Here is a 12973-nt window from a genome sequence, read left to right as displayed (position 1 = left end):
AGCAGGGACATGCCCTTCAGCCACTCCACATAGCTGGATGGTATGCCTGGTGCCCCGGTTGTCCCGCTGATGGTCCTCATTGAGCATGTGAACCTTCACCTGCTGCCAGGTGTTGGTCAGCATGCTGCCTGGGGGCCAGGGCAAAGGCCCTGCTGCAGTCAGAGGAGTTTGGGATTAGCAGATACAAGTTTGGGGTAAGCAACAAGGTCCTACTGTATAGCACAGGGAATTATATTCAATATCTTATAATAAACTATAATAGAAAATAATCTGAAATATATATATGCAAAATTGAATCACTTCGCTGTATGTCGAAGCTAATACAACATTGTAAATCAACTATACTTCAATTTAAAAACTATTTGCAAAATATACACAAGATATTTTCATATTATTAAATAAAACAAGATATAAACCATGTCTATGATATGCTTTCATTTGTGAAAAAATATCACTTTATTTATACTTCCTATCCCAAATCAATTCCTAAATCAATTCTGAAAGACACACAGGGAAGGAAAAGGGGAGAGAAAGATGAGAAAGAGACATACTACATACCTTCTTCTGCCTTTGTAATTTTGTATGCCTACTTTTAAAAAACAATTTTAAGTTACTGAAATAAAATAAATGCTTCCATCAAGAGAACTCATTCCTGCTCCTCCAGTATTTCCCTGCAAGCCCAATCCAGTCCACCCACATGCACCTCTGCTAGAGGTAGACTGCATTTCTTACGGCCAAATGAACTCCATGGCCCATCCCTCAGTATTCTGCATCTGTTGGTAAGTTTCTCCTACCTAGAACACACTCCTTTCACCCACAGCCTGCATGTAAACATTCAACTCCAGTTTCACTCTACCCAGGAGCCTTCTCTGTCTATGCATCCTGATCCTCACTGTGTTTTTTCCCCTTAGGAATGGGATGTTTGTGACCTGGGCCTTACAGATGAATAAATGATTCCATTTGTTTTCCATTGCTGGTTCTTACTTTATGTGGATTAGTCTTATCTTAGAAACCAGTGAGGTGGTTTTGGGTTGCTGGCTCTAAAAGCAACATGACTGAAAATATCTTTGTACCCTTGACACTGTCCAGCTTAGGACTGAGCACAGATTGATCACTCACCATGCCAGATGGATAGAGAACTGGACACTGGAGGAAGGACCAAGTGGTATCTTCAGAGATATTAAGGCCAAGAATTTTTTGGCTGTGAGACCACTTACCAGGGAAAGATTTTCTCAAGGAAATTCAGAAATTTTGAGATATTGGAGTCAGATCATAGTATCCACAGACAGCCAAGCAGGTAACATAATGTCTAAATCTAATAGTCAAAGTGGAGGAATGATGGGTCTTGGGAGTGATTGGAAAACACCCATCATGCCTAAAAGTTACCAAATGAGCCACTGTGCTTAACTACTGAAGCCCATGAGCCCTAGAGCCAGCAATCCAAAACTACTGAGCCAGCATGCTGCAACTACCGAAGCCCATACACCTAGAGCCTGTGGTCCACAACTGGAGATTAGCCCCCACTCTCCACAACTAGAGAAAGCCCAGGAGCAGCAAGGAAGACCCACAGCAGCCATAAATAAAGTTCTCCATTCCCAAGCCATAACCAGTCTCTGCCATCCCTACGCTAATGTATGCTCCTCACATACATTTTCAGTACAGGTGGAGTTTATAGAGGTTCCTCTGTCCCAGCCACTCTTCCTCAAAAGGTACCTAATGTTCCTAAACACTCAGTTTTCAGTGGACGGCTGACAAAACAGCCATCACAAAGGAAGAGCAGAGCTGTCAGGCTGGTGGAGGCTCTGGAAAGTGAAGACAAAGTGGAAGCAAAGACACTGCCTGCAAGCGACACCTTCAGTCCTTACAACAAGATACCCTCATTTACAGACTGAATCACCACGTGAGCTTCTCTAGACAGCTTTGTCTTTTGACATCACACCTGCCGTGTGAAACAGGCAGGCTTTGTGATGTAGTCTGATGGCTGGTTCCGTCATCTGTGAGGTGGAGACCACAGGCATGGCATGGAGAGTCATTAGGCACCAGGACCCCGAGTGCCTACATACAGGAATGGTTGGTCTCCTCATGCTAATGAGGTTTTAGACCATGCTGATCCCGACTTCTGTTCTGTGGGATTTAGGGTATCTCTTATATATCTATGGCTCCATCTTCATTATTATCCTAACTATCTGGCAAGTGAAAGAGAGTTACTGTGGATTAACGGAACATAAAAGGAGCTGCTGCCCGGTAGGGAAACACTATGACCATGGCTGCACTAGTTAAGTCTTAGATAAGACACATTCAGTTCCTCTTTATAGTACTTCTGTTTCTCAGAGCCTAGAAATAATGCCCTGCTAGCCCACCCCTTCTGTATACTCTAGTTGAAAAATTAAGAATTTCTACCTGACTTGGGTTGAGTGCTAGATAAAATGGAATCTACCTCACTGGATTTCTTCTGACCTCTCAAAATGGGGGATTTTTCTGATTGGTGGACTTAGTAAGCAGAAGTCCTTGGCTGAGAATCACCAACCATTTAATCAGTTCCATTATTCCTCCTGTATTCCTAAGCCCCCTGACAAGCTTGTCCTGAGAAAGGGGACAGGAGGTATAGAATATGGAAAGCACTGAAGTAAGTGTGAAATAAATTTTAAAAATTAAATGTCCAGGTGAAAAGCTGGAGTACAGAACGAACATATAGAAGAGTGTATAAAATACAGACAGATACACAGACAGAGACTGGGAAATGTATATTTCCTTTGTTTCATTTTGGATGTGAAAAAAAAAAATGGTGTCCCAGCTTCACACTCTTAATTCTTTTTCTTTAAGAGCCACCGAAAAGTCAGACAAGGGGCTAGAGATGAAGCGTCAAGAGGTAAAGTCTCGGTCTCTGCTCTGACTCCCCTCCACTGCGGGCAAAGAACCCTGTCCCTTGATGGGCCCTGGTGCCAGGAGCCAGGTACTCTAACCACTGAACACTTCCATTGTCTAAGCTGACAAATTCTCCCAGGAAAAAATAGGGGGGATGGGAAATCAGAGTCTGGGAATGTTCTAAAGTCCACCTCACCCCCAGGAATGAAAAGAGAGGAAACACAGGAGAAGGCCTTAACTGTGTCACTTACTAGTTTTATGACCCTCTGGAAGTCTCTGCATCTCTGTCTTGTTCCTATGGAACAGTATCTGATGATCCTGCCTCACTCACAGCACAGTTGTGAAGATCAAATGAGAGCAAGCCCAGAAGAGCACATCATACTAGTTAAGTCACACACAGACATGCTTTACAGCACTCACTGTTGGAGTTTGCAATCTCCTCTCATTCAAAGGCTTCCTATAGGATGTCCCTGAACCCTCTCCTGCTCCATGTAACACTGTCTCCTGGTTTCTCAGCTAGGAGACTTTCCCAGGAAGAAGCTGAGAAGCCGTGGGAGCTGCTTTCTGTCATGAGAAGGTGATCTCTTGCTCTTTGCAGTCTCCCAATTAAGCCTGGTCTGTGACCATTTGTCTGCTTGACCTGTGACAAGGTTGGAGAGAAGGAGAATGGCTGGGAGGGAGCCAGACACATTGGAGCCTGGAGCACTGGTTTGGAGAGTTGCCAGGGCAAGGGGCGCTCAGCTAATTGAGAAGAGAGTGTCCTAGTTCTCTGTGCCAGGCTCAAGTGGCCCTGGAATTCAGGAGTTCACTAGTAGATGCACTAGTTCATAAAAGACTCTACATGATTTTGCACTCAAGCCACAAGACAAGTTATACAGTCAGGAGAATAGATAATTAAGTGCGTAATTAATTCATCATTTTCGTATTCTCTTTATAGCTACACCCATTCAAGGGCAGACCCCTGGACCCTGCTGACATTACCTCCTCTGGTTCTGTCTTCAGGGAGGTCAGTTCCTGGGACAGCCCTCAGACAGGAGCTTGTCATATTAATTCTTTCTTCTCTAGATCTCTAGAGAAAGGGGACGGACTCTCAAGAGATGTTGTGTACACTCTTTAATCCCCAGAACAGAGTTCCCGAAAGGATCTCCTTTTTCATAGTTTGGAAATACTGAATACCAGGCCACAGCCTCGGCCCCTAAAGAGAATGACTCCAGGTTCTACATGGTGATGTTCCTGTGCTGTGCCATCAGCTAAACATTGCATCCCCTGTCTGCCTGGTTCCTTCTCCTAGCTCAGATTCTCAACACAGGTCACAAAGGACTCACCTACCACCCGCTCTCTCAAGGCCCTGTGCTCCCATCAGTTGTCTGAGACCTCATCCAATAAGCCCCAGGCCCTCAGCCCAGCCCACCATAACTTGCCAAATGTCATTTCCCTAGGGGAAAAAAATAGATGAGTAAACAGGCAGCAGAGGCAAGCCTCTGAGCCTATAGGAGTAGGGGAAGGCAGCCCAGACTCAGGCCAAAGAGGCAGCTGTCACTCCATCAGTAACAGACGGTTGCCATGTTTCCCTCCCCAGCCAGGGCTGGCTTCCTCAAGAGGGGAGTGTGCGGCAGCTCCTGTGTGAAGATCCCTGCTGCCAAACCTGCAACGGCATGGCTCTGGAGATTCAGCAGGTGCTGGCAGATGAGAACACCCCGGTCTCCCCGACTTCAGGGGGGCCAGCACAGGGCTCCTCTTGCCTAGAGGTTTTGTCCAAGCCTAGAGTGTCTTTCCAGGAAAGTATGGAGCATCGTTCCCCACACTCCAAAGGCCCTTCACTTCCACCTGCAAACCTCACAGTGTCACAGAAATCCTTGGCACCGTCAGTGGCCCAGTCAGCTGGTACAGCTGGCATCTGTGACTGCTGGGCTGAACACCTCAAGCTAGGGCAGGGATTCCAAATGCCAGAGGTGCCCAGGAGCCCAGAGACTATGCTTTCTTCAAGATTTGAGGAGCCAAGAGTTTCAGTGAACCTGCAGGAGATAATCCAGAGCCACCCCAACCTTGTCTATGGGAACCAAGGCCAGCAGCCCTTGAATTCCCAGGTCTCTCTGCTGACCCTGAATCGAGAAATCACAGCTTTAACACATCCTATGGCCTTAAACATGGTCACTGTCCTCCCTGCCCACCTGCCGTTCCTTAGTCCTGAAGTCCTGAGGCTTCTTGAGGTACATGTAAGAAGACTGATGCATTTCCAGAGGTGGGGGCTCCCCAGACGTGTGGAAGAGTCCCTGAGGCAGCTTATGCCAAACCCACCACTATTTTGCCACCCGGTACATAATCAGCCAGTTTCTTTCATCCAGAATGATATTTCTCCATTCTCTGTTGAGAAATTCGGGACCATTTCATACCAGAACTGGGGCTCATGTATAGCTGGCCAACCCACCCAGGCCTTCTGGGTTTCTGAGTGGTCCATAATGGACCCAGAACAAAGACACTACTACCAGCAAATCCCAAACCATACAACTTTAGCCTCACCCTATGTAGCTCTTAAAGAATTAAGTGACCTTTATCTAATGCCTGGGCAACAGGCTAGTGATTTAGGGGGCCCTGTGCAGCCGAAATACAGCCAGCTATTCTGTGGCCTCCCTTCTCTGCACAGTGAATCCCTGGTTGACACCTTCTTGGGTTATCAAGGCCTCTCCATGAATGGGAGCATGTCCAAGCACCCCTTGAAGGATCCTTTTTTCTTCAAGGAGCACTCCTGCTTCCCTCTGATGCCTAAAACTCTGCCCCAGTCAGCTCTACCCTCTTCTCCATCTTCCCCAAATTGGACAGCTCCACCTGAGCAACAAACTCAGATCAGTAGCCCCTTGCTGACTCTGGACGAATGTGAAGCCTTGGAGTGGCACCTGCTGCAGAGGCAGCTCCAGCTTCAGTGGGACTTCCCAGATGTTTTCCAGAGAGATCAGTACACTGAGAGCCCCATGCAGTGTAAGCCCACTGACCAAGCCCAATCTTCTGAGACTGTAAAAACTTCCTGGCCAGGTCAGCCTGTCTCCACCATCACAAAGGAACTATTCTTCCCAGAGCATGCCAGGAGGCTGCGGGAATTCCACCTCCAGAGACAGTTGGTTCGTGATCACTGGAGCCTGCCCTGGAAGATCCAGCAGTCCATCCAGTTGCTCCTGCCCCCCGCTGGCCAGCAGACTCTGTCCTGGAGCAGCATAGCCCTGGACAATGTGAATGTCCCCCAACCTACAGCTCTAGAGTGCACTGGGGTTGGCAACCCACTCCCAGCCATTAAGGACCCAGGGTCAGTCCCTATGCCACAAGTGATTGACCAGGCCAAGGCAATCCTGCAGAGCCACGTTGACTCCAAATGCGAGGAGATTCACCAGGGCAAGGTTCCTGTCTACATACGTGGCTCTTGTGAGTTCAGAATTCCTGGGGGCCTGCAAGTGGCTCCCGTCACCTGCATCCCAGAAAGCAAGCCCCTGGAACTACAGGCAGCAGATGACCTGGACAAACGACAGGAAGTTACACCCTGGATGCCAGCGGCCCTTGACCAGCAGCAACAAGCCTCATCAGATGCTCTCATTAAACATCCTAAGTTGCCCTGGGCCCTGTCTCAGGGATCCATTGAGAAACTGAAGACAACTTTACAGCACAAGTATCTGGCCTTCTTGTCAGGGCTGCCTGCTCTTTATTATGTGGCTCTCTCCAGAGCTATGGCTCCAGCAATCACCTCCCCAGCTATGAAGACAGAGATGGTGCCTGGACCTGTCCAATTCCCAACAGAACTTCTGACTCAGGTGCCCTCACCTGAAGAGCAGGGTCTGAGTCCTGGGCCAGGCTTTCAAGATGGCAATGAGGCTTGTGCAGACACTGCAGGTGAATTCCAGGCTGAAGTGCAGATGGAAGGAATAATCAAGATAGTGCCTCGAGAAAGCCAGACAGGGCCTGCGAGGCCCTACTCACTCAGGGAACCCATCTTGACTAAACTAAATTTCCATCTGAGAAAGAAGATCCTAGAGATACAACTGGGAATTCCCCTAAAGGCAAGGGAGTCCAGAGAACAAACTGTAGCAATGCCAAAGAACGTGTGCACACAGGAGTCCCCTGGGAATCTAGACAACCAAGGAAAACTACCACTCCAGGATCTCCCCGTTCCACCAGATACGCCACATTCCCCAGATCCAGAATGGCTCCACCTCACGGAAGAGCTAGCCACGGAGTTAAAGACAGTGCATCAGAAACAGAAGCAACGTCATTTCAGCGCAGCACACCGTGGTTCTGTCCACTGGGCCGCCCAGACCTCACAGTCCAGTGGGGACACAACAGAGGGCAAGGCCCGGGCACTCTGTGTTCAGCTAGAAGCCAGTGTGGATGGCCCCAGCCTGGAGGAGCCCTGGGGCTCTGAGCCCCACAGGCCTGACAAGAGCAAGGGCTCAGCCCACATTCCCACACTGGCAGAAAGAAGAAAGAAGCCAGGCAAACCCAAACCAGTTGGGGACCGCGGAGAAGGGGATGCAAGCTTCACACTCTCCTCCACAAGAGAAAAAAGCCACCCAACTGAAGCGCAGAGGCCAGAAGGGCTGCTCCTGAAGAGGACACCCCACAGCTCCTGTTGCCAGAGACATCATTTTCATCGTGATGCTCCGTGCCAGCACAGTCCTCAGCATCAACCTCAGCTTAAACTCCCAGAGCTACCTCCTGGAGTCCCTGAGGGGAAAGACTCTGAGAATGACCAGCGAGCCAGTCAAGCCAAGCTCAACGTCATCCTCAAACCAGCAAGAGTTCCTGAGAATGCCCAGCCTGTGGTGCTCGAGGGGTCACAGGGCCAGCCTTTCTTGGGCCAACTCACTCCAGGTAACCCATTGTGGGGCCACACTTTACATGGTCAGGTGTTGCAGGGGCCAGTGATGCCAGGCTATACTCACCAGAGGCCCAGTCTTCCAGATTCTGGCTTTAGAAATAAGATGAAATCTTTTTGGCACTGTATTAACCTCAAAACAAAAGGCAAAGGGCATAAGGAATCCATGCCCTCCACCTCTGAGAAAATGGCTAACACAAGAAAAGTAAATGTAGCCAAGAGCCTGGCTCCAGCCAAAAGTCCCAAGGAGAGAACTAAAACAGAGAAGACAAGAGGGGACCTGAAGGCCCAATTTCCACCCCCTGAGAAGCAGATGGGCCTGGCCCTCATGGACATACCCCGGTCCCCGGACAGCAAGCTCCGGCACCGCTCCCACTCGGATCGACTCCACTCAGCCTCTGTTCTGAGCACCCCCCACCACTGCCCTCGGCACTGCCCTCGAGTGGTTTGTGCCACCCACCCAGGGAACCCACCCTGACCTTCAGCTGTCACCTCAGACAAAAACTCTGGCCTGCTCAAGAAGACCCAGCACAATCAAAAGACTTCATAGTCTACCCAATGTCTGCATCCCTTGAAGAGGATGCTACTGTAATTTTCATTAATGTACAGGTGGGCAGAATACTGCCCAAAATACACTCTATATCTCTAAGCAGAGAGTTGTGTGTCTGCTCTTTTCTCCACTGTGGTGTGTTCAGGAAAGGCACTTGGGAAGTAAATGTTCTTCCTATCTAGAAAAGGAGCTATAACTCACACTTAAGCTGGGTCAGCATTCCGCACAACAACCCCCTCACTGGACTGTGGAGAAAGGAACTTAAGCAGAGAAGGAAGGCCTTTGTCTAAGGTACACTGAAAGTAAAGGTCAGGCTTGACTTCTATCCTGGCATCCTTGGGCACAGAGGACCATTGCGGGCCTGAGGATAGTACTGTCAAGAAGGAGTAGCCAGGAATCCCACAAGCAAAATTCATTGATGATTTCTATATATGCCCACAATCTGGAGGGAAGTGCCAGTGTTCCAACTTTGAGGAGGTGCTTTGGTTTATTATCAACAGCATATAGCTAATATAACTAATGTCAGAAGCAAATGGTAGACTCTCCCCTCTCTGCCACCAGGTGGTTATTGGTTAGATCTTTCTGGAGAACACACCTGGGAGGCTATTGGAGCTCTCTCGCATGTATCCCACTCCCACTGCCTATCAACTGCATGGAGTGAATGACACCTGGGGAGGCATAGAAATCATTACATTAGTATGACATGTAATGAAACAGAATCCTGCCACAGAATTACTGAAGTATTCTTCTTAGGAGGACCCCAGAAGGGTCACAATAAAAATAACCTTGATTATGCTATACACTAACAGTGCTATGTGTCAGTTATATCTTAAAACTGGAAGGGAATTCCCTGGTGGTCCAGTGGTTAGGACTCAGCAGGGGGCATGGGTTTGATCCCTGGTCAGGGAGCTAAGATCCCACAAGCTGCACCACATAGCTAAAGTAAAAATGGGAAGAAAAATACTTGAAGAAAAAAAAAACCTTGAGAAGTATCTTATATTCAATTAAAATATTTGCTTACTTACTATATGCAAGGTACTATCACAAACATGCAAGGTACTGTCACAATCACAGCAAAGACATAGGACATACACAATGGAGTTCATGATTTCATGGGGCAGAGTCTCACCTGCCCAAATTGTCTAATCAACATAAATACCTGAATGTCCAATATTCACCTCAAACTAAACAACAGTGAACTCCTGAGTCCCTGCCCCAACCATCATCTAATTACATATACAAAACATGCTCCAATCACAGTATTCACATCAGTTAATAGCAATTCCATCTTTCCAGTTGTTCTGGATAAAAACAGTGGTGTCATCCTTGACATTTTTTCCTGGTCATTCACATCCAAACCATCCTCTTGGCTACACCTTAAGAAATGAATTCAGAACATGACCGTGTCTCTCTCTGATGCTATGATTACTGCAATAGTAACATGACTAATCTCCCAGCTTCCGCCTGAGATCATACTTCCAACATTTTTTTCTCAACACAGAAGCTTGCAAAAGCCTCTTAACCTCCTCCATCAGAGGGCAGACAGAAGAAGCAAGAACCACAATCCCACAGAGGCTACTCAGCCATAAAAGGAACGCATTTGAATCTGTTCTAATGAGGTGGACGAAACTAGAGCCCATTATATAGAGTGAAGTAAGTCAGAAAGAGAAATATAAATATCATATACGGACACATATATATGGAATCTGAAGAGATGGTGCTGATGAATTTACAGAAATTTATAATATCATGTGTAAAAGAGATAGCCAGTGGGGATTTGCTATATGATTCAGGGAACTCAAACAGGGGCTCTGTGACAGGCTGAAGGGAGGAGTGGAGAGGGAGGTGAGAGGGAGGTCTGGGAGGCAGGGGACATGGTGTGCCTATGGCTGATTCTTGATGTATGACAGAAAACCACAAAATTCTATAAAGCAATAATCCTTCAATTTAAAAAAAAAAAAAGAACAGCAATCTCACAGAGGCTAGAACAAAAACCACATTACAGAAAGTTAATCAGGATGAAAAAGCAGAAAGTTATGTCCCAGATGAAGGAACAAGATAAAACCCCAGAAAGACACATGACAACTAAATGAAGTGGAGATAGGCAACCTTCCAGAAAAAGAATTTAGAATAATGATAGCAAAGATGATTCAGGACCTCGGGAAAACAATGGAGAAGGTGCAAGAAATGTTTACCAAAGACCTAGAAGAACTAAAGAACAAACAAACAGAGATGAGTAATACACTAGAAGGAATCAATAGCAGAATAACTGGGGCAGAAGAATGGGTAAATGACCTGGAGGACAGAATGGTGGAAATCACTGCCACAGAACAGAATGAAAGAATGGAAAAAGAATGAAAAAAATGAAGACAGCTTAAGAGGCCTCTGGGACATTAAACACCCCAACATTTTCATTACAAGGGTCCCAGAAGGAGAAGAGAGATAGAAAGGACCTGAGAAAGTATTTGAAGAAATCATAGCTGGAAACTTCCCTAACATGGAAAAAGAAATAGTCAATCAGGTCCAGGAATCACAGAGAGTCTCAGGCAAGATAAACCCAAGGAGGAACACACCGAGACACATAGTAATCAAACTGACAAAAATTAAAAACAAAGATAAAATATTGAAAGCAACAAGGGGAAAACTACAAATAACATACAAGGGAATTCCCATCAGGTTATCAACTGATTTCTCAACAGAAACTCTACAAAGCCAGAAGGGAATGGTATGATATATTTAAAGTGATGAAAGGGAAGAACCTACAACCAAGAATACTCTACCTAGCAAGACTCTCATTCAGATTTGATGGAGAAATCAAAAGCTTTCCAGACAAGCAAAAGTTAAGAGAATTCAGCACCACCAAAACAGTTGTACAACAAATGCTAAAAAAACTTCTCTAGGCAGAAAACATAAAAGACCTACAGAAAACAAACCCAAAACAATTAAGAAAATGGTAATAGTATCATACATATCGATAATTACCTTAAATATAAATGGATTAATGCACCAACCAAAAGATATAGACTGGCTGGGCAGATGAAAACATGTGCATGTATGCACTTCCACTCACCACATCACTCTGCTTGACTCCCCAGATTATACGTAATTATTTTATATTGTTAAGTTAATCATGTTCCCATTATGGCTTGCAATTGTAATTATCTTTTACTTTTTATCTGGCTATTGATTGTGAAAACTGATAAACATCTTTTACTATTGTGATTATGTAAGTATTATTCACATAATACCATTGTATCATGACTAGTCAACAGAAAAATAATAGAATTCTGTATCGCCAAAGCTACCATTTAATAGAAAAACCTATAATCACTTTTTAAAATCCAGGTGCATATTATTTTTTTCTCCAAAGCTCCAGATATGTTTCTAATGATCAGTTCAGTTCAGTTCACTCAGTCATGTCCAACTCTTTGCGACCCCATGAACTGCAGCACACCAGGCCTCCCTGTCCATCACCAACTCCCAGAGTTCACCCAAACTCATGTCCATTGAGTCGGTGATGCCATCCAATCATCTCATCCACTGTCATCCCCTTCTCCTCCTGCCCTCAATCTTTCCCAGCATCAGGGTCTTTTCAAATGAGTCAACTCTTCGCATCAGGTGGCCAAAGTATTGGAGTTTCAGCTTCAGCATCAGTCCTTCCAATGAATATTCAGGACTGATCTCCTTTAGGATGGACTGGTTGGATCTCCTTGCAGTCCAAGGGACTCTCAAGAGTCTTCTCCAACACCACAGTTCAAAAGCATCAATTCTTCTGCACTCAGCTTTCTTTATAGCCCAACTCTCACATCCATACATGACTACTGGAAAAACCATAGCCTTGACTAGACAGACCTTTGTCGACAAAAATGTCTCAGCTTTTTAATATGTTACTAGGTTGATCATAACTTTCTTTCCAAGGAGTAAGCATCTTTTAATTTCATGGCTGCAATCACCATCTGCAGTGATTTTGGAGCCCCCAAAAATAAAGTCAGCCAATTTCCACTCTTTCCCCATCTATTTCCCATGAAGTGATAGGACCGGATGTCATGATCTTCGTTTTCTGAATGTTGAGCTTTAAGCCAACTTTTTCACTCTCCTCTTTCACTTTCATCAAGAGGCTCTTTAGTTCTTCTTCACTTTCTGCCATAAGGGTGGTGTCATCTGCATATCTGAGGTTACTGATATTGATCACCGATGTTTAAAAACAAATAAAAAAAATTGAGGTGAAAAGTAGGAACGAATGAGCAAAGACTGAGAAGTAATAGCCAGTGAGGTAGAAGGAAAACCAAGAGAGTACTAGAAGCCAAGAGAGATAAGTATTTCAAGGGAAAGTGGTCAACTGCATGAATGTTGCCAATCTGCCAAGTAAGATGAGGACTCACAGTTGATCATTAGATTTAATAATAACAGAGATCATTTGTGGCCTTGAGAAGAATAAACTAAGGTGAGAGACTGAAGTAAAGGCATAATGAGTGGATTTGAGAGAGAGCAATTGGTGATAACAAGTGTAGTCAACTGCTTTAGAGAGGTTTGTTCCACAGAGCTGCAAAAAAATGAGGAAATAGCATCAAGAGGGTTTTTTTAAAGTAGGAGATATATTCAATAGCATGTTGGATGTTGATGGAAAAGATCCAGTCAAGAGAAATAACTTAATGATGCAGGAGAGAAAGGGGGAGTTGCTGGAGCAATGTCATTGTGCA

At 45.6% G+C, this 12973-nt stretch overlaps 1 protein-coding gene across 1 annotated transcript in view; it reads left to right on the top strand.

The window, feature by feature from the left end:
• Window positions 1–8351, top strand: part of LOC122431941 (protein FAM205A-like) — a 45129-nt gene extending 36778 nt beyond the window's left edge. Inside the window, exons 1-4 of the mRNA XM_043453599.1 lie at window positions 2079–2244; window positions 2824–2869; window positions 3382–3442; window positions 4445–8351. Coding sequence (XP_043309534.1) covers window positions 2104–2244; window positions 2824–2869; window positions 3382–3442; window positions 4445–8201 — 4005 coding nt within the window. The 5' untranslated portion in view covers window positions 2079–2103 and the 3' untranslated portion in view covers window positions 8202–8351. Of the gene's footprint in view, window positions 2245–2823; window positions 2870–3381; window positions 3443–4444 lie in introns of the transcript that reaches the window.
• Window positions 8352–12973: the final 4622 nt, after the last annotated feature.

The sequence above is a fragment of the Cervus canadensis genome, chromosome 30 (genome assembly GCF_019320065.1).
Source record: "Cervus canadensis isolate Bull #8, Minnesota chromosome 30, ASM1932006v1, whole genome shotgun sequence".
Classification (NCBI taxonomy): domain Eukaryota; kingdom Metazoa; phylum Chordata; class Mammalia; order Artiodactyla; family Cervidae; genus Cervus; species Cervus canadensis.
The sequence above is the reverse complement of the archived record's forward strand: the minus strand, read 5'-3'. Positions and strand labels throughout refer to the sequence as shown.